Source organism: Heloderma suspectum, chromosome 2, assembly GCF_057233095.1.
Source record: "Heloderma suspectum isolate Gila_16-S chromosome 2, 16-S_ref, whole genome shotgun sequence".
NCBI lineage: Eukaryota > Metazoa > Chordata > Lepidosauria > Squamata > Helodermatidae > Heloderma > Heloderma suspectum.
Genome location: NC_139459.1, coordinates 245176389 through 245199106, shown reverse-complemented (window position 1 = coordinate 245199106; position 22718 = coordinate 245176389). Strand labels below are relative to the sequence as shown.

General features: G+C 41.7%; 1 protein-coding gene across 1 annotated transcript in view; it reads left to right on the top strand.

The window, feature by feature from the left end:
• The window catches only part of HTR4 (5-hydroxytryptamine receptor 4), a 317066-nt gene extending 294596 nt beyond the window's left edge, over positions 1-22470 (top strand). Inside the window, exon 7 of the mRNA XM_084832398.1 lies at positions 20149-22470. Coding sequence (XP_084688524.1) covers positions 20149-20236 — 88 coding nt within the window. The 3' untranslated portion in view covers positions 20237-22470. The remainder of the gene's footprint in view (positions 1-20148) is intronic.
• The last annotated feature ends 248 nt before the right edge of the window (positions 22471-22718 follow it).

Here is a 22718-nt window from a genome sequence, read left to right as displayed (position 1 = left end):
CATTTAATGTGTTGGCTAATGGCTGCACTTCATCTTCCTTTCCCCTTTCAGTTGGGATTCCTCAGGGTTTGGTTTTGGGCCCATTGTTGTTTTCTTTCTATATGCTGTGCTTGGGTTATCTTATTCGATCTCATGGCCTCCCATATCATTTGTATGCCAATGATACACATTGTCCATTCTCTCTTGCTGGTCCTTACTATTGGAATTCTCTCAGAGTATTTGCAGACTGTTGATTCAATTACTGTTTTTAAATCTCAGTTAAAAACCTCTCCCTTTTCCAAAGCTTCTGGAACTTTAGCTTAGATTTTATTATTGTTGGTAATATTGACTGTTTAGTTTTGTAGTGTTTTCCTGTGCCTGTCTGCTGTATTCCCTCCCCCTCCTTTTGGTTTTATTTTGTGATTTTATTAGACTGTACAGCTTTGTGGCAGAGATTTCCTGTTTTATTGCTTTATTCTGTGCAGTGCTATGTGCATTGATGATTCTATATAAATAAATAATAATTTATTCTTCTATATATTTATTACACTTACTCTTCCTTTGAGAAGCTTGAAGCAGCTTACATGGGACTCCCTCAGCTAAGCTGAGACTTCTCTAGCATAAGCACCATAATACCATTGTGAGCTTTGGTACAATTCTTCAGATTTGCAATTCAACTGCAATACCTATTTGTTGGAAACTTGAGATGAGGGGCTTATGCCAGCTAGCTTGCGTGCCCTAGCATTTGCCTTAGATTAGATGATATGTGAATTAATTTTGATACTAACTTTTACACACACACACACACACACAGCACAAGGATGCTAATTAGAAGTCCCAAATACTCTCTCATATATACTTCCATAACAAAACAAACCCACATCTGGTTAGTATCTTGGCCCTTCTTGCAATGTTTGTTGGGAACAGTATTTAAGAATAGATTGAGACAGAAGAAGAAAATTAGACTTCTTGGCCAGATCGCAGAACAAACAGGTTATAAACCCTTGCAAATTGTTAATTGTAATGGGAAAGCTCCTTAATAAAGGTTCTGGAGCCTGCTTAGGTTAGGGAAACATCGGGGGGGGGGGTATAAAAGTTCTGCCTTTAAGAGCAGAACTACATATTCCACTCAACACAGGGCTGCTATTCAAAACAGCATCTCTGTGTTGAGTTTATTTCAGCCTCCCCTGAAAAACACTCAACTAACACGTAGTATAGCCTTCCTAACCTGATGCCCTCCAGATGTTTGGGACTTCAACCTCCATAACCCTGAGCCAGCATGATCAATGGATGGCCAGGAATGCTCCAAAATGTCTGGAGGGGACCAAATTGGGGAAGGGAGATGCAGTTCACTAACCCTATCATTTGACATCATCACATCCTGTATTTCCCTGCCCAGCAATGTACATTATAAGGGAAACACAGAGTGTGATATTCAGCCCTTGTGTCATAGCCCCAGACTGAGAGCCTTTGAAAGCAGAGTCCTTGGGCAGCAGCAGCTCTGAGGGGAAGTCAGTCCCTCTCTCTGATCCTTTCCAAGTAGAGCTCCCCACCCTAGATCCTGCATCCCAGCCACTGAACACTGGAGAAGCAGCACTGCCACCAGAGTTGGAGGAGTTGACCTTGGGCTTCTCTGAGCAGGAGGACCCTGAGGTGCATTACTCAACCCAGACACCACAACTCCAAAGCTCATCCCCTAGAAGAAGCTAATGACGCTGAAAAAGGCACTGACCCTTTAAGATAGGCAGATGCATCATTGTGAAGGGCAGAGCTTCAGAGTCACTCTCTTGTCCAGACCATAAAACTTTGGGAGTTGGTCCAGGCTAGTGCTGGGGTAATTTATCTCCTTGTTTTAGTTGCAGACTGCTAGCCACAGATCTGAAATCTAGCTTCCAGTCTTGTCCAAGGTCCTGACCATGCTTCAGGCTGGCTCCAGTGTACAGCCTTGCCTCTTGCCTGAGCTGTTGCCTCCCTGTGGTGGTAGAATTTGTGATGGCTCAAGATGCCTTATAGTGTCTTAAATAGCATGGTAAACCAATAAGGCCTGGAATTTTGAGAATGCAAACTGAAATAAATTTATAGTTGGTGTCAGAAAGTAGGATACTTTCTTTTTTGGCATACTTTGGGAAGTGATTAATGTGAACTCATAAAGTTTTGTTAGCACTAAGATTAATGTATTAATTGTCAGCACTGCTTAACAAAGGGCTATCTGTGAAATTCAAAAGCTAGCCTATCGTAACGGAACATGTTCTAGTAAAACAAACGATCTTTCCTTCTTCGTGCCATTCGCCGGGAATGTCAATAATTCTTGAAATGGATTAAGGATATTAATAGCACTGAAATATCCTGAAATGCTAACAGGATATTACTTCCTAAAGCAGCTAGGGTTTGGGACTGTTTTCTGCCCTCCATTTTCCAACTGAGCTTTTAAAGTGACGTTTTAAAGTGCACTGTTGTGGACTGCAATCTGAGTTTGAGTCTCTTGCCTGTTGGAATGACTAAAGGAGAGCACAGAAATATAAAAACTAGGATTGCTGCCATGATGGGCAGAAACCCAAATATTAGTTTAAAGGTCAGATTTATTCCAGCTCCTGCTGAGTCCTGACATATTCCAATAAATCTTATGTTGAGTCTTTGAAAAGATCAGCATAGATTAGTTTTAGTGATGTATTTAGATGAATGTACAATGCAGTGAAGCAACAAGAGAATGCCAGGGATGGGATTATGCATTAGCTGGGAGGATGGAAAAAAATCACCATAACAAGATTTTGCATATCCAAAAATGCGCCAGGCTATGTTCCCATTTCTATCTTATTTTCAGAGGGGTTATAAACAGAAACCAAGATAGTGCCTGAGCGCAGCACACGTGTTGTGTGTATTGCAAATCCACGTGACCCCATAAGAAAGTGCAATGTTAAATGGGGGACACCAGTTAGCACCAGGCTTCAAGTGGTGCAAATTGCACCTCCTACACTTGCTGGCTCCTGCATTGCAGTTGGGTGGGTGACTACATGTAATTCCCCCAGACAGGCACTCTGCGGGTATTTCTTCAGAAAAACAAGCATCCTAGCGTGCTTCAAGATCAGACAGTAACAGAGTTCCATGCCAAATGAAGCTACTCATGTGGTCCTTGACACATCTTTTGCAGCCGCTTTCTGGAATATTCTGGGCACTCCACTGTGTGAATGCTCCTTAAGCACATGTGGTCTCACTATGGTTTACAGTGCTATTAAAAAACAAACCAGTTAGATCTAAGAATCTCTATTTCAGCTTCTTAATAAGGAAATGTGTCCTGCCTATGGGGATGTAGAGAGAGTCTGGAACTCTTATCTCCAATATCCTTAAAATCAGAAATAAGAAAACAAACTCTCTAAAATGAAAAACCTTGTGAGTGCAAGACGCTTTTGTTCTTTGGAGGAATGTGGTTTCATGTAGCCAATTTGAGAGCTCTCCCACAGATCCTAATTTGGCAGCAATTTTGGCATAAGATAATGTTTGTATTTTTGTGTTTTTTTATACAAGTATCTTCTGATAAATTGATTTCTTCTGAGGCTCATTCAAAGTTGCCTGTTTTTTCAGTGGCAGTCTATGGAATTGACTCCCCCAAATACAGGTTAGTGTTTATGGGGCATTTTGATAGTAGGTCCCTATCTTAGCTGTGACTGATGACTTCATCAGTCATGTCTGGTTCTTCCCCACTTCTCAAGCGAAGTAGGGAAATCAGGACCATAGTGATCCATGCCCTGATAACATAGAGACTAGACTACGGCAATGTACTTCATGTGGGGCAACCTTTGAAAAACCATCCAGTAACTTGAAGTGGTAGAAAATGCAGCCACAAGGTTGCTAGCAGGTTGAAACGTTAAGGATCATATCCAGTATAGTTTTTAAATAACTATGCCAGATGCCAGTTTGTTTCCAGGCACAATTCAAAGTGCTAGTTTTAACCTTTTAAAGCCCTAAACTGCATGGGAACAAAGTGGGGTACTCAAAGAACTGCCTGTTCCCAAACAAACCTGCCTGACTCTTAAGATCATCTTTAGAGGCCTTGCCTAGAATGCTCCTGCTTTCTGAAGTAATGTGAGCAGCACCACAGAGCAGGGCCTTCTCAATCGTTGTGCCTCACCCTCTTCCTGTTCATTTGCCACGCTCTGTCCCTCCTATCTTTTAGAAAGAGATTGAAATCAGTGCTGTTTTCCTTAGCTTTTAACATGAGTTGATGCCATCTTCCTCTGTTTTTATTATGCTGCTGCTGCTATTTTTACTTTGTCATATTTTGTTCATTTTTAGTTGTGTCTGTTGTTTTGTTATAATCTTTTAATTGTTGACTGCTTTGTAAATCAGTTTTGATTAATGGGGTAATATAAAAAAATTAATTAACTTGAACAACCCTGATATGTCTCTTCAACAGGTTTGAAAAGTCAGCAAGCTTCCTGTAGGGTAGCAGGAGCCCTGCCCCACCCCACTCCCTCCTTTTTTAACCAGTGTCATTTGAGGACACTTTCACCATAAAAATGTGCCAGCTTGTTCTCCTTGCCTTGCTCATCCCTCCCCTCTCTTTCTTTTCTCCCCACTGTCAAACATTCAGTTGTAAACTTCTTGGAGCAGAAACTCCAGGTCGGTTACAAGCACTATGTCTATGGTTCTGTGCAAAAAAAGATGTTGCAATAAGAGTGGGGAAAGGGAATCTCTGCAGTGCAGCAATAGTAACACTGGAGACAAATCTGGTTGACCCCCAAAATTGTAAAGTCTGGCTTACAATTGTATTGTGCAGCAATTTTCCATTAGCACACCCTTTGTTTATGATAGGTTATGGTAATTACAACTCAGTAATATGTGGTATTTGCCATAATTGAAACCCAGTTTTATATCAGTCAGTATTAATATTTCTTTCTTTTTTTCTCAAGAAACCCTCAGACCCTTCAGTATGCTATCAGATTAGCAAAGCATGTGATTCATTCTGTAGCTATCCATCCTTAATAACAGCATATTTACTAAATAGTTAATATATATTATATGTGAAATGATGCCACGTACATATATCCTCTATTGTTAAAACAAAGGCATTGACAATTAGCATTATATACCTCTCAAATACAGGCATTTATGGTATGTGTGCACATCTTGATTCTGAATGCAACCATGGTAACTGGGCTTTAAGAAGATTAGCTGGGTATCTAACTGCTCATAGTGTGTTTAGTGGAAGGGGAACATGTTTTACTTTTAAATGTTTATAGATATTGACATCATAGACCATATATTATAAAGTACTTAAAGCCATTGCCAAAGTAATAATAGGAATCATAATACATAACAGAATAATAAGAAAACATAAATTTAATAATCATTAAAAAAAACTAGCTGCCTGTTTCCTTAGAATGGGTTGCTTGGAATGGGTATACCATGCTCCCTAAAGCACTGCTTAACTAAGTGCTATAATTTATACTCATGTAATAAGCACAGTCTCAGCTACAGAAAAATTAACTACAGGTTGTTGAAGTAGCACTTCATATTTAAAGGTTTCAGGTCACCTTGAGCATTTGGTCTTGTGCTTATGTTTTGACCACCAGAGTTGAGCAACCAAATTTTAGGTTGCCACACTACTGATGACCATTGGCCCTATGGACACTTACCATGGTGAACAAGGGAAATAAGCCGTCTGTAGTTTCTGGCTGACATAGTGATTAAAAGAAATTGCCAAATTTCCTTGGATTTTAATCAGGCAGAAATGTGGTTAACCCCCCCCCCCGATTCTACAAAGGAAGAGCTTCCTATGTGGGGAGTGACCATGGAGAAAATGATAATTTGTAAGCCACCCCTTTTTACAAGGCTACACTAACTCTGTCATGTCACCCAAACAACATGAATCAACTCTTCAGGAAAGACATCAAATAGTATATATTTACTTCAGTATGTGAATCAAACAAAAAATCGCCAAGAATATAAACATGTGCTTTTCCCCATCCTGCCCCAGTTCAGAGCAGGCAAGCTACCAATAGAATACAGTCTTTCCTTTCTTCCTCCTTGTCTTCAGAGGTGTGCATAGTGAGCTTTTAAATACAACCTGAAAGAACAGGCTACTCCTCCCTTCAAGTATCTTCCCTCAGAGCCTACTGAAATGTCCAGAAAATTCTCACCTGAAAAGTGCCCATTTCAGCAGTGCCATTGTTTCATTTGAAATGTCTAGTTCTTCCCTAAAATTGCAAATGTTAGGACGGGTTTGATTGCGTGGTTCACATAAATATCTATGTTTTAGTGTTTCTTTTTCTATACTATATCTCAGCTCAATTCAGTAGCCTCATCCTCCTACACATAAAGAGGTGAGATCTAAACTGTTAATCAGTTTGGAGAAAGATGTGTGCATATATTCTTGAAAAACATGATTACTTTTCTCACAAGAATGCAATTAGGATACTAAAGCTGATTATTTCTAGGTAGCTTGAGTGCTTGTGAATGGGTCTGTTTTTTACCTCTGGGGAAGACACCAGGTATCCGCTGAAGTACATATGAGGAGGTTCCAAAGACCATATCCAATCCACACCCTGCTCCTGTATCAGACAAGACTTGCTTGGGCACCATTAGAGCAGGAAGTTGGAAGAACAGCTGTGGGAAATATGGTGACACCGTACCAATTAACATTATACTAGAACCTCAAACAAGTAGTCTCTGTAAACTGTCCAGAGCTTCGGCTATGGGACAGTATAGAAATGTTAATCATCATCACCACCACCACCATTAATGATAATTGGAAATTATCCAGTTCAGCTGAGTTGTGCACCATTAAGGGACTGCAGACATACAGAATTTGGTCTATTGTACTGTTTTGATGGAACTGAAATAAGTACAATAGCGGAGTAGTGGAAATCAGAAATGTGGTCATGAGGGCTTGGTCATGTTGCTGTTTCCCAGAGGGAGCTTTCTGCAATGATTTGTGCACAACAGGAGATTGTGGGCTTTGTGAGAGAAATTCTCATAAAAACCAGTGTATTTGCAACATGACAACTGTAGCATGAAGCAGATTTCAACCCATCTTTGATGGCACAAATTGTGGGGAAGAGACGTGCATTCTGATGCATATTGTGTTTTGTAATGCAGCAGCAATTTAGAGCTATGGGAGGATTGTCTCATTTCTAAAACATGGGGGGGGGAATCCTTTCTGTTGTTAAATGCTGAAATGTCTAAACAATGTAGAGTAACACCCACAATTCCACAGCTATTTCTGCTTCTAAGATAAAGTAATGCAAGATAAACTGTTAAGTAATCTCTGACCAACTGAAAAGTAGATTTAATGACTGCATTAGGTGAAGAAGAAACTAAAATCTATAAAAGACCATGCAAAATAACCTTCTTTTGTAACGTCACTGTACTGACAGTGTCCTCTGTGTGATTTAACACATAACTGCTCAATGAACTTCTAGCTTAAACATTCCCATGATTGCCCATGGAAATTATAGGTAAGATAAATGTAAGTAAAACTCCGGGTAATTTTGGCTTCTCATTTTATTTCAGAGTAACGAATAAACTGATATCATAAATGCAATGAGGACATATCTGGGAAGGGAATCAACTATCTTAGTTCTTAAGCTTGTGCCTCAATCAACTATGAGTCTCCTCCAAACAAATGTTTTGCAAGAGTGATGTTGCTCATTTGATCTTCATGATTCAAGGAAGCAAGACAGGGAACAAAACATTCTTATCATTAGCCTAGCTGTTTTATGTGATGTATGAGGGCATATCTTTGCCATCTGAATAGTCTTGTCCCAGCTGGAGTAATGGATGAGGGAATTTTTTGAGAAGAACAACTAATTAGGATTTGCAGTACTAGTTGAGGCCCATGATTCGAATATCACAATGCCCAGTCACCAAAAATTAACAAAAATGGGGGTGCTTTTTCAGGGGGGGCAAACATATTCTCAAAATGTTTTCCCCCTTACTCATAAATTCTGAAATGTTAGCAGGAAAAGCTCAGAGATCCTTGCCCTTTTATATACATGCTAGGTTTGTTAGTTAGGATGGAGGAATCAAAAGGATGTTTTAAAATGTATCCTGTTGAACGAGTTTGATATAAAATAGCTTTGTATGATCAGACCTGCTAGAACAAAGAACCCCGAATACCCATGGATAGCATTTGCAAAGTACTGCAAAAAGATTGTTCTCTTGTGCTCTCCCTTTTCCAAACTTTTTAGCCCACGTGGCTAAATTACATCTGATATAATTTTGTTAAGTTCTTTGGAGATTCCTGCTACAGAGTTCACCATGTCCATACACCAAGTCCAAACTCCACAAGATATGGTTCAGAAACTCCAGTCCCATGATTATCTGATCCAGAAGGTCCTGAAAAAAGAGACAGACATGTTATGAAAAGAAAGTGTAAATTTTGTCTTCCTTTACTCTTGTCATGACAAAGCAAACCTTTATTAATTACATTTCTTACTCTCCCTTTTTTCTGCTGAAAGTTTCAGGAAACCTTCAGCAGAAAGAAGGAAGAGGAGGAACAAATATATTTATAAAAATGTGCTTTGTTATGGCAAGAATAGAGGAAGTCAAAATACATAATTTCTTTTCATAAGATCTCTCCCCCCCCCCCCCGCCAAGCCTTTCTGGAACAGCAAATCTTGGGACTGGTCATAAAAATAGAGCTCTGAGAAAGATACTTGGCATGAGGGATCCATTTAAAATATCCTGAAGTTTAATTTTTAAAAGATTAACACATACTCCATTCCAGATGTGAACGATTCTCAAAGTAATTGTTATCATGAATTAATCTGGGAATGAAAAATAAAACAAATGCTTGTCAAATAGTAAAGACTAAAATCAACTTTTAAATGTTTATTTTAAAGCTTTTTGTATTTTCATCTAGACTTGGATTCAGAATCCTTGTTCCACAAGCAGAAGGATGCCACTTGCAGAATGGGACCTCCATGTCCTCTCCTCCTCAGTACATCCCTCCCCACTGGTCTATCCTCCAAATCTCCAGAGGGTCCTCTGTGAAACCCATTAGGAGAATAATATGGAATTTCTATTCGGAGAACAATGTGGAATTTTCATTAGGAAATTGCAGTTGTGATTAAGAAGACTTTCATTACTTGAATCTATAGTTGGACAATATAATATCCCACAAGTAAAATCCTACCTTCCCAGTAGCTGGACTTCTGATTAGTCAAATATATTAGAGGTTTCAGTAAATGATTTGTTGTTGTTGTTCAGTCGTTAAGTCGTGTCCGACTCTTCGTGACCCCATGGACCAGAGCACGCCAGGCCTTCCTGTCCTCCGCTCTCTCCTGGAGTGTGCTCAAGTTCATATTCATTGCATTGGTGATGCTATCTAGCCATCTCATCCTCTGCCATCCCCTTCTCCCTTTGCCTTCAATCTTTCCCAGCATCAGGGTCTTTTCCAGGGAGTTTTCTCTTCGCATTAGGTGGCCAAAATAGTTGAGCTTCAGCTTCAGTATCTGTCCTTCCAATGAGCACTCAGGGTTGATTTCCTTTAGGATTGACTGATTTGACCTCCTTGCAGTCCAGGGGACTCCTAAGAGTCTTCTCCAGCACCACAGTTCGAAAGCATCCATTCTTCGGCGCTCAGCCTTCCTTATAGTCCAGCTCTCACAGCCATACATTACTACTGGGAAAACCAAACCTTTGTCGGCAAGGTGATGTCTCTGCTTCTTACTATGCTGTCTCGGTTTGCCATAGCTTTCCTCCCAAGGAGCAAGCGTCTTTTAATTTCATGGCTACAGTCACCGTCTGCAGTGATCTTGGAGCCCAAGAAAGTAAAATCTGTCACTGCTTCCATTTCTTCCCCTTCTATATGCCAGGAAGTGATGGGGCCATCTGCCATGATCTTAGTTTTTTTAATGTTGAGTTTCAAACCAGCTTTTGCACTCTCCACTTTCACCCTCAACAGGAGGCTCTTTAGATCGTCTTCGCTTTCTGCCATTAGGGTGGTATCGTCTGTGTATCTGAGGTTGTTGATAATTCTCCCAGCAATCTTAATTCCGACCTGTAAGTCATCCAACCCGGCGTTTCTCATGATGTACTCTGCATATAAATAAGCAGGGCAACAATATACAGCCTTGTCGTACTCCTTTCCCAATTTGGAACCAATCGGTTGTTCCATGTCCGGTTCTTACTGTTGCTTCTTGACCCTCGTACAGGTTTCTCAGGAGACAGGTGAACTGGTCTGGTACTCCCATCTCTTTAAGAATTTGCCACAGTTTGTTGTGATCCACACAATCAAAGGCTTTAGCATAGTCAGTGAAGCAGAAATAGACGTTTCTCTGGAATTCTCTTGCTTTCTCCATGATCCAGCGAATGTTGGCAATTTGATCTCTAGTTCCTCTGCCTCTTCGAAACCCCGCTTGTACTTCCGGTAGTTCTCAGTTCGCATACTGCTGAAGCCTAGCTTGTAGGATTTTGAGCATAACCTTGCTGGCATGTGAAATGAGCGCAATTGTGCAGTAGTTTGAACACTCTTTGGCATTGCCCTTCTTTGGAACTGGAATGTAAACTGACCTTTTCCAGTCTTGTGGCCACTGTTGAGTGTTCCAAATTTGTTGGCATATTGAGTGCAGCACTTTAACAGCATCATCTTTTAGGATTTTAAATAGGTCAGCTGGAAGACTGTCATCTCCGCTAGCTTTGTGGTTAGTAATGCTTCCGAAGGCCCACTTGACTTCACTCTCGAGGATGTCCGGCTCAAGTTCAGTGACCACACTATCATGGCTATTGGGGACATTAAGATCTTTCCTGTATAGTTCTTCTGTGTATTCTTTCCACCTCTTCTTAATCTCATCTGCTTCTGTTAGGTCCCTGCCTTCTTTGTCCTTTATCATGCCCGTCTTTGCACAAAACGTTCCCTTGAGATCTCTGATTTTCTTGAAGAGATCTCTAGTCTTTCCCATTCTATTGTTTTCCTCGATTTCTTTGCATTGTTCATTTAAGAAGGCCTTCTTGTCTCTCCTTGCTATTCTCTGGAACTCTGCATTCAGTTGGATATATCTTCCCCTTTCTCCCTTGCTTTTCACTTCTCTTCTTTTCTCAGCTACTTGTAAAGCCTCATCAGATGTCCATAGTTCCTCAGGCGCTCTGTCTATCAGGTCTAATCCCTTAAATCTATTCCTCACCTCCACTGTATATTCATAAGGGATATGATTTAGGTCATACCTGAATGGTTTAGTGTTTTTCCCTACGTTCTTCAATTTAAGCCAAAATTTTGCAAAAAGCAGCTCATGATCTGAGCCACAGTCAGCTCCACGTCTTGTTTTTACTGACTGTATGGAGCTTCTCCATCTTTGGCTGCAAAGTACATAATTAATCTGATTTCGATATTGACCATCTGGTGATGTCCATGTGTAGAGTCACCTCTTGTGCTGTTGGAAAAGCATGTTTGCTATGATCAGCGTGTACTCTTGGCAAACTCTATTAGCCTTTGTCCTGCTTCATTTTGTACACCAAGGCCATGCTTGCCTGTTATCCCGGTGATTTCTTGACTTCCTACTTTAGCATTCCAATCCCCTATGATGAAGAGGACATCTTTTTTTGGTGTTAGTTCTAGAAGGTGTTGTAGGTCTTCATAGAACCGATCAACCTCAGCTTCTTCGGCCTCAGTGGTTGGGGCATAGACTTGAATTACTGTGATGTTGAATGGTTTGCCTTGGATTCGCACTGAGATCATTCTATCATTTTTGAGATTGTACCCCAGTACTGCTTTTCCCACCCTTTTGTTGACTATGAGTGCTACTCCATTTCTTCTAAGGGATTCTTGCCCACAGTAGTAGATATAATGGTCACCTGAATTAAATTCGCCCATGCCTGTCCATTTGAGTTCACTGATTCCCAAGATGTCGATGTTCAATCTTGCCATCTCATGTTTGACCACCTCCAGCTTATCTTGATTCATTGATCTGACATTCCAGGTACCTCAACAATATTGTTCTTTACAGCATTGGATTTTCTTTTCACCACCAGACACATCCACAGCTGAGTGTCCTTTCGGCTTTGGCCCAGCCGCTTCACTCTTTCTGGCGCTACTTGGAAATTCCCTCTGCTCTTCCCCAGTAGTATATTGGACACCTTCCGACCTGAGGGGCTCATCTTCCAGCGTCTTATCTTTTAGCCTTGTGATACGTTTCATGGGGTTTTCTTGGCAAGAATACTGGAGTGGGTTGCCATTTCCATCTCCAGTGGACCACATTTTGTCAGAACTCTCCGCCATGACCTGTCCATCTTGGGTGGCCCTGCACGACATAGCTTATGGCTTCACTGAGTTACAAGCCCCTTCGCCTTGTACAAGGCAGTCATCCATGAAGGGGCAGTAAATGATTACATTTCTTTAAAAAAGAAGTCAAAAGGGTGTTATAAATACAGATAATTGGCAAAGCTGGGACATTTTAAACATTGTCCTTTTAGTGGGACCAGATGCAAATGGAAGTTTTTGAACACCATACATTTAGCCTACTGCTTGCTGCTTCCCTTGTTAGATATGCTTCTCTTCTTAGATATGTGGAATTGTTAGTAGTAAGAAACATCACTGTAAAGTTTGGATGTGGAATTTACATTAAAGCTTTCCTCACTTAATCACTGGTCTTAACTAAATGGCAGTGTTAAATAATTGCCTGTTAGCTAACTGTATCTTGCCATGGTACTTTTTGAGCAATGGACATTCCACCATATTTAAACATGCATTCTCACATGAATTTTCCTATGCCTGCCATCCACTATCTTAAGGATGCCACAAAGATAATATATATATATTCACACTTTACTTCAGGGGAGGGGAACCTCCTTCAGCCCGAGGGTCAAATCCAGTTTCGGAGGAACCCACAAAGGCCGCATCTCAGTGTTGAGGCAGGGCCAAAGGCAAAGGGGGTGGGACAAAAAATATCAACATATTGTAGCTTAAAGCTCTCATTGCGAGTAACTAGGGCTAGATCTACACTACTGCTTTATAGCGGTATTGAAGTGCACTGATGAGTATGGGGCCACATTTGATATATTGCTATCGTAGCGTTATTTCCTGCTTTTTATTCCACATTATCCAAAATACCGCAACAAATGTCATTGTGTGTCCTACAAGGTATAAATGCAGAAGAGGGATAGAGTGTTACCATGATGGGATCGTAATGATATCACACAAGGTGTAGAACTAGCCTAAGCCTTAGAAGAGACACTGCAACCTTTTAGAATGGAGAAAAAACACACACACAAAAGCTGGGATACCACCAAATGATAAGTGGTTGTAGGAAAAGGGGTGGGGCCAGGGGAAGGAGTGTGGCCATCTGGGGAATCCTGAAGGGCTGGATTTGGCCACCAGGCCTGAGGTTTCCCACCCCTTCTTTACATTTTCAAATGTTTACAAAAGTCTTAGGTATACACTAAAAACACACACATGTATGAAGTAGCCTTCAATGAAGGAACTTATTTTTAAAACATTCTAGGTGGATTAGCAGTATTGCAGTTATCTATGTTGCTTCTTGAAACCCTCAAGATAGGAAATGGAATGTTTCATAAGATCCAATTCAGTTTATTCATTCAGTTTATTATTTTGCATTTGACAGCAGCTTCCTGTGCACAGAGATGAAGAAACATTTGTGTGCATTCATCACATGTAAATAACTGCATGCGGGATTTGCGCAATATCTTACAGAAATGTCCTTTTACGTAAGCATGTTCACCTGTGGCCCTTCCACATGAAGGTTATCCTACAAATAGGAAGACTCACTTGTGAACTGTATGAGAACAGTTCCCTGGGGCCTAGGCCTCTGTGAGTCCCTTGAGAAGATATTGACAACATGGTTTTAAATTATTATTGTTTGATTATATTGGGGTGGAGCCAAGTGTCACATGACCAGAAGTCTGTTCATGCAGTGGGACTTCCCTGATCTCCACATGTGCCCTAAATCTGCTCTAGAGGGACCCCTGCAGGGAAGGAGAGGAAATCCATTCCGTTAGCATTTTCTATTCCACTAGCAGATGGACACGCTTGGATCCAGCCCATTGATTAAAGAAACGTTATGGTAGGGATGTCGGAGAATTTCTCCACGAATCTCCGGGAGGCCGAATGCGTTGGCAAAATCCCCAAAATTGGTGGAGAAATTCTCCGCCCCCCCCCCCCCCGGAATGGGACTTACCTCTGTCGAATGTCCGTGGCGCTGGCGGCTCCCGGAGGCAGGGCGGCGGCGGCCGGTCTTCTGACCGGCTGCCGCCACCGCCATTTCCCAGTAAAAAAAAAACACACACAAGCAAACGTGATAGGCTACGTAAAGATTTACGTAGCCTATCACGGCTCGATTTTCAAAAAACACCGTGATAGGCTGCGTAAATCCTTACGTAGCTTATCACAGCTGACTTTGGGGGGGGGGGGAAGCGCGTATGCAAATGGCGGCGCCCATGGGTGCAGCCATTTGCGTTCCTCATTTGGGCATGTGTAGACTACGTAAACATTTACGTAGACTACGGCGAAAATAAGGGCAACCAAATAGTGTTGCCCTTATTTTCTCCGTAGTCTACGTAAATGTTTACATAGATTACACGTGCCCAAATAAGGAACGCAAATGGCGGCACCCATGGGTGCCGCCATTTGCGTACGCGCTTCCCCCCCCCCAAAGTCAGCCGTAATAGGCTACATAAGGATTTACGTAGCCTATCACGGCTGACTGCAGGGACGCAAACGGTGGTGGCTACGGCTGCCGCCATTTGCATCCCGGCCGGCCAGGAGGATTCGTGGCTGGAGGGACGGGGCTCCTCCCCCCTGGCCAGAATTTCGGCTGGAGGGACGGGGCGCCTCCCCCCCAGCCAGAATTTTGGCGGGGAGGAATGGAGCGCCTCCCCCCCACCGAGAAGCAAGCTGCGGGACCAGGTAAGTGACTTTTGTCCATCCCTACATTATGGCCAGAAATGTGAAGAGTTGCTAGCTCTGGATAGCATGCATTTCTGGGCTGCTCTGTATATAAAAGCCTCCCTTATGTCCTAGGCCTTGCAATGTGATACTGTATTTTATGCTGTGTTGTCATGTTTATTCATTTTATATTGTTAGTTTTATTTTGATTTCAGTTATATTTTTTATAATTATTGTGAAATGCCTAGAGATATTTATTTTATGAAGCATTTGTTATATTAAATAAATAAATAATGGAGGAAAGGCATGTCAGAGCTCTTAGAAGGTAAACCAGCCTTCCCCAGGCTGGTACTCTCCAGATGTGTTGGATTATAACTCCCACAATCCTTCAGCAAGTACGGCCAATGGAAGGTACCAGCTTGGGGAAGACTGACTTAGGCAGTCGAAATTAAAGTTCAGTTTCTTCCCTTTTCCTAGTCCAGGTTCCTATAACTGAAATTCCAATGTAATCTAAATGTTCAGGGTTGGATCCAGAACCTGCCTTCTGTATGAGGAAGGGACCTTCCATGAGAGGAAGGGCTCCACTCACATAAGGACTCCACCCGCATAAGGGCTCCACTCGCTCCACTTGGCCTTCACCCAATTTTTGGAGATCTCTCCTGCCCCACACAGCTCACCCTATTCAGCAGGTGAGCTGACTCTTTGTGGAGCATTTTCAGGGGATTGCCATGAGAAGGATGAGGCAGGGAAGTCCACATCTGCAAGGTCAGTAGATCCAGCTTCAATCTAGAACCAACCCTTTGTAACTAATGTATGTATGATTGTGTTCTATCTGCTACTTACAATTCTATCTTTACAGCAACTATCTACATCTAGACATACCACAGTAAACTACTGACTGGCCATAATTACTATTGGCCATAAAAAAACAAACAGAGGCCATTCTCAAGCAGACTTGCTTCCCACCTGTGCCCTAAAATGAGAGAGAAACTGAACAGATGCTTTGCGGCCTGCAATAACTAACAGACAGAGTTATCTTAATCTTTCTGCTTTGTGTTTTTATGATGGAATTGTGAATTATATTGTTTGCATTTGTAATGATAGAGCTGAACAGATGGTGGAAGATTTATTTCAAGGCAAGACATCTACTAAAATAGCCTAGTCTGGATTCCCAAGCAATTGTTAGCTGTAACCCTGATTCATTAGAATGGGGGATTGTTTAGTCTCTCTTTTTCATGAAACTGATTGGCTGTTACTTAAAACCACCATGGACAGGTGCAACGGATTTTTACATTTGTAACTGTGTGCCTTAAGAAAATGTGAACAAAGATTACTGAGACAAGTGTAGTTTTAAATGCTACTCCAACTTTTTATAAATAAATTTCTATCCTATGCCTTCCATCCCATGAGATCCTCAGAATAGCTTACAAATACGATTAAAATATCTAACAATGAAACAAACAATTGTGAAACAAGGCAGCAAACCCCAACAACAAAACCAAAACCAAGCAGGAACCAAATCAAACTATAAACCATCAGGACTCAAGATTAGCAAGTAGTTCAATAAAAGGCACACTTAAACAAGGTCATTTTGACCTATTGTCTAAACATTCCCAACAATGTGGTCAGCTGGGTTTCTCAGGCAAAGTATCCCGCGACCTGGCAGCATAATGAAAAGACCTTATCTTCAATTCAATTTATTTATACCTTGGTTTTCCCTCCAAAAGGAAGCCCAAATTGGCTAATTACATGATACAAAGAAGTACAATAATTTCAAAAGCCAATATGAAAAATTATCCAACAATAATGCTACAATAAACCTATCAATAAACTTTTGATACTTAAAAAAACATCAAGACAGTTAATGCAAATGCATAAGCAACATAGCAGTAAACAAGGCAAAAATAAAATACAACACATAGTTTGACCAAATGTATATACATACAGTGCCTTGCATAAGTATTCACACACACCCCATTGACTTTTCCACTTGTTATGTTACAGCCTGGAATTAAAATGGATTTAATTAGCATTTCTTGTCACTGATCTACACAGAATAGTCCATAATGTCAAACTGGGGGGAAATCTACATATTTTACAAAATGATTTACAAATAACAAACTGAAAAGTTTGGATTGCATAAGTATTCACCCCTTTGTTGTGACACCCCTAAATAAGCTCTGGTGCAACCAACTGCCTTTGGAAGTTACATAATTAGTTGAATGAGGACCACCTCTGTGTAATTCAAGTGTCACATGATCTCAGATTAAATATACCTGTTTATGGAAGGCCCCAGACTTTGTTGGAGAGCATATCTAAACAAACAGTATAATGAAGACCAAGGAGCTATCAAAACAGGTCCCGGATAAAGTTTTGGACAAGCACCAATCAGGTTTAGGATATATCTATATCTATATCTATATATCCGAAACTATGAACATCTCCCAGAGCACATTAAATCCATTGTTACAAAATGGAAAGAATATGACACAACTACAACTCTGCCTAGAGAAGGCCGTCCATGAAAACTCAGTGACTGGCTAAAGAGGACATTAGTCAGAGAAGAAACCAAGAGGCCAATGGTAATTCTGAAGGAGCTGCAGAGATCCACAACTGAGATGGGAGAAACCCTCCATGGGACAACTATCGCCTGGGTGCTCTACAAAGCTGGGCTTTATGGAAGAGTGGCAAGAAGAAAGCCATTTCTGAAAAAAACCCATATCAGATCCCATTTGGATTTTGCCAAAAGGCATGTGAGAGACACAGCAAACATGTGGGAAAAGGTTCTCTGGTCTAATGAGACCAAAACTGAACTTTTTGGCCTTACTGCAAAATGCTATGAGTGGCGCAAAGCCAACAGTGCTCATTGCCCTGAGAACACTGTGCCCATGGTGAAGCACAGTGGTGGCAGCATCATGTTGTGGGGATGCTTTTCATTGGCAGGGACTGGGAAACTGGTCAGGACTGAAGGCAAGATGGATGGAGCAAAATACAGTTCTAGAGGAAAACCTGTTTCAGTCTGCAAGGGACTTGGGACTGGGATAGAGGTTCATTTTCCAGCAGGGCAATAACCGTAAACATACAGCCACAGTTACACTGGAGTGGTTTAAAAACCAAAACCTGAATGTCCTATAATGGCCCAGTCAAAGCCCAAGCCTCAATCTGATTGAGAATCTGTGACAAGACTTGAAAATTGCTGTTCGCCAGTGGTCCCCATCCAACCTGACAGAGCTTGATCAATTTTGCCAATAAGAATGGGCAAAAACTGCAGGATCCAGATGCACCAAGCTGATAGAGACTTAACAAAAAGACTCACAGCTGTAATTGCTGCCAAAGATGCTTCTACCAAGTATTGACTCAGATGGGCGAATACAACCAACAAACACCAGTTTGTTTTTGTTTAATGAACTTTTGTGCCACAATAAAAATACTTTGCACCTTCAAAATGTTAACTATGTTGTGTAAATAAAATGGTAAAAATGCCAATTAAATCCATTTTAATTCCAGGTTATAACACAGCAAAATGTGGAAAAGTCGAATACTTTTCGAATACTTATTCGAAAAGGGGTGGGGGTCGAATACTTATGCAAGGCACTGTACACTTACATCCCCACTCCCAACAACCAATATGCTAGCCCCCATAATGTGTGGCATCCCCAGCAGGGTCAAGGGCTGGTAAAAGGTTGTAGCACTAATTTCAGAAGATTTGGGGTGACTGGAGCACCAAAACTTGGTGGCAGCAGTGGGGAGGTGCAAAAAAGATGAGGTAGGGGGGACACGCGGCCTCTGCGCAGTGTGTTGCCCAGCCCTGATTTACTGTATAGGAGAGGAAGTCTGCCCTGCACTAAATAGTACAAATACAATTTTACTAAGCTGTGCTTCTTACTAGGTCCAACTGTTAATAAAAGGCCAGAAATGCTTCATTTGGCAGAGTGCTTCAGTTGCTTAAGTTAAGAGATGGAGTACTATTTGATCAAACCAATCTGTTGAAAACAATCAGCCCATTGTGTAATAATACTTAGGATCTATGTAGCACTTCAGAGTGCTCTGAACACTTCAGTTACGTTCTCTTGGTGATCCTGACATCAACCGTGCAGTGCTTTAGTTCTGCATTTACATATTGATCCTTCATTTTAAACCTAAAACAAAGATGCTTATCACATCCAGGCTGATACTAAATCAGTAGCACTGAAATATAGTGCTGGAAGAATGAAGATTAAGCATATTTTAGATTTAAAATATAGTAATATGTTACCCTATTTCCCCCATTGTTTTTTATTACTTCAAACTGTAAGAATATTTTATTACTATAAAATATAGTAATAAATTAGGAAAGTCCAAGGAGGAATTCATGATAACAAAGCATGACAAGCATTCCAGAAGTCATTGCTGACTGGATTGCTTGGGAATTTATGCCACATTCGTTTTAAATCTGACTCTGCCCTTGCCACATGTGTTCAACCCTTTATGAATTGCTCCTAGATGTTTCTATGCCAGCCTGCCCCAACCTGGCACCCTCCAGATGTGTTGGCCATGCTGGCTAAGGATGATGGGAATTTTTGTCATAACACATCTGGAGGGCGCCAGATTGGAGAAGTCGGTTCTGTGTTGTTTCTCTCCCTTGTCTTGTGACCCCCAAATAACAGTTTTTTCTTGGCTCATCTTTCCAGGTGCTACAGCAGAGACTTTGTGATTTACCAGCCTGGAAATGGTGGGCACTGAGGAGAGTTGGGGAGGATCAAATGCAAGAAGGGATGAATTGTGTGATATGTTAAGGCATCATTTTCGCCACGTGATTAAGATCACATGGAGAGAGAGCAAGTAGACGCCCACTGTGACTGGGAGCCCTGCACAGTCAGGATCACAGGGAGAGCCTATGCACGCTCAGCAGACAAGCCCCCAACACATGGAGAGTGTGGGGGCAGGGGATGGGGGAGTGCTGAGCAGGGGCCTGCTCTCCAGGTTTAATTGTCATTATCTTCAGAGAAAGCCACTGTTCTACCGCACATTTTCAAACAAAAAACATTTTCTTTCTAATGTCTGCTAGTAAAACCCTTACGCTCTGTCTTTGCTTGCTTTGGTCCGAACAACCACTGCATACATAGAAATACTTAGTTTTCCTTTAGGGTTTATTTTGTTGGTTTGCACTGAATACCATTTCATCAGGGAGGAAAGAACAGCCTTTAATTTTAAATTTGGATTTACAGCAGTTTAGAAAGTGAATTTGATAGAGGATCCCCATGGAGAAAGCATTTCAGGAAGAGTGCTCCAAGGCATTCCTTTTATTTGTTCTCATCTGGTTTCTCCCCCCACCCCCGCCCCGCTTCCTGTAGGTACTCAGTCTTGTACAATGGGCATCACCTGGAACATGACAAGCTTCCAATCCACAATGACCCAGAATCCCAAGAGTCCTGCTTCTGACTAAGGGCCCAGAATTGTCATCTACCAGCCAGGACAGTCAAAAGATGATCATGCATCAAGAACTTAATGCCAGATCAGTATTGACTGCATTGCCATAGTGCTCTCCTGTACTGATTTGACATAGGCACCAACAGTAAGAGTCTGTTTACCAACAGGGAAGAATGGGCACATTTTACAGAGGACAAAGGCAATCATTTTGTTGCTGCAGAGTGATGCCTGGAAAGTCATAGTGCTTTGTATGTGATGAGCAATGAGTAAGCAACATGCCTGATAGTTCTTTTGTTTGCTCCAGTTGATGTGTGTTTTTGCACACATCTTTTTGTCCACATGTTCAAGTTTGACTTGAAGTGCTAATATCGAACCACAATTTTGCTTTACCAAAAATAAAAACGGAGACTTGTTTTTCTGTTATTTTGAATCATGAACTCTCACTCAAGAAATACACTTTCTACCCCCCTGTGACAATAAAGGAAACAATTATTCTGTAGATAATTTCCCCCCAGTTATGTCTCCTGGCCAAGATATGCCAAGGTGTATGAACAGCCTAAGGAGAGCTGCGATGACCCCCATGAAAATGGAATCAACTGTGACTGTCTACGAAGTCCTGCAGCTCCCACCAAATGGATCTATTTATTGTGAGCAAAGTAATCATTGGACAACAGTCATTTCCATCAGTAAGATGTTGCCTTCAGTCTCCCCACATACCTGGATAAACATCACGCAGCACTGCTTCAAAGGAAAAGTTGGTCAGGAGGCAGAACCATTAAGAAAATAATAACTCACCTGTACTAGCTCACTAAGTGCCATCTTAATGTGTGTGTAATTGCATACATCTGAACAGCCTTTATAGCTGAAAGATGTGTTTGAAAAACAGCCCAACTGGGGCTCATTTACATTTACTCATGTGTTTGCTCTCCACTCCATTTTGTTACAAGCTGGGGCAGCGGCTCAGGGACTGTGTGTGATGGACACAACACCTTCTTGAGCATCTTGGGGCTTGTCAGGGTTTGCTAGTGGTCAGTATCCCAAGCAGGGCTGGACTGGTCCTGTCATTAGGCAGAGTGAGGCAACTGCCTTAGGCAGCAGATGCTGGGACTCTGGGAGGGGCAGCAAGATGTTGTAGAATAGAGCTGTGTGTGCTCTGCATCCCCATCTGCCCTCAGGTGCAGTGGAGGACATCTTGTCCAAGGAAGATTCTTCTGTAGATGGAATGGGGTCAGGGCGCTGTCTTGTCCTTCACCTCAGGCACCAAAATGTCTTGGGCCACTCCTGGTCCCATGTGGTAACAAGATCAGAGTCCCCAGGTCTCGAGGGAGCAAGCTGCCATCCAAGGGGGATCCAGAGGCCAGCAGCATAATTAAGACAGAAAGCCAGGTTCCAGAGGTGGTGGTGATGGTGAAGGTGGCAGCAGCAGCGGCAAGGCTGCTGGTGAGGTGACAAAGGGGAGCAAGCCTGGCAGGTTTTCTCAGTAGGAGACCTACTGCTCAGAATGCAGAGCAGGTCCCAGGGCTGTGACTTCAATGAGCTGCATTGGTTCCCTGGGCCCCCTGACTTGTACTGAGTCAGCTGGTGGGGCCTGTAAATCTCTGGGTAACTGTTCAGCCCACAACTCTTTCAGGAGGCATGCTGCTATGATGGCACAGGAGGTAAAGTGTTGGAGCCCTGTTTTGAGACCCCTTTATAGGATTTTTTTTTCTTTTGTAATACTTTCTCAGAACCTTCAGATATTTCCCCTATGTAACTGTTCCTTTAAAACGATGCCACTGTCAACTACCCTTATCAGCTATATCCTGCATGCAGATGTTACTACCTTCTTTATTAGCAGTATCCCCCTTTTCTTTGCATGCTATGTTGACAGGCATTGCTGTAGATCTAGGGTCACTGAGAGTCTGATTTTCATGCTGTTGGAAACGGACGGATCCAAGCATAGATTTGTGCTATCCTTGGCTGAAGATCTAACCCTAAGATGACAACCTTGTTCTGGAAAATAGGTATTTTGCTACATTGTGTAATTATGTACAGATTTTTTTTAATATACAGAAGGAAACCCGACATTATTTATTATTTTAAGGGGAATTATTTCCCCATTAAAAGCTTCTAAATATGGGAGCTAAAAAGTTATTGTTAGTTTTTATTTTATTGTTCTGTTGCCATGTGACACTTATTCATGGTAAAAAGAAAAACAACTTCTTTATGACAGAGCAAATGCAATTAAAGGACCATTTTATTGCCCTACTCTTGTTTGGAAATCTGGTGTGTTACGTTTGGAGAATGAAAGTTGTAAGAGTGATTTGATTCCATTACTTTTCCGCTTGTGTTGCTCTTTTGACTCTTGGTGCACATGCTGTTGGCCCTAATTTTGGAGATTTAAAGTGCGATTTTGGTGCACTCAATCCTCAGAGTCCAGATGCACCTGGGCCCACGCTGCTGAGCAAGACACAGGCATGCGCACACACACACACAACGCAGTTTGTGCAATACG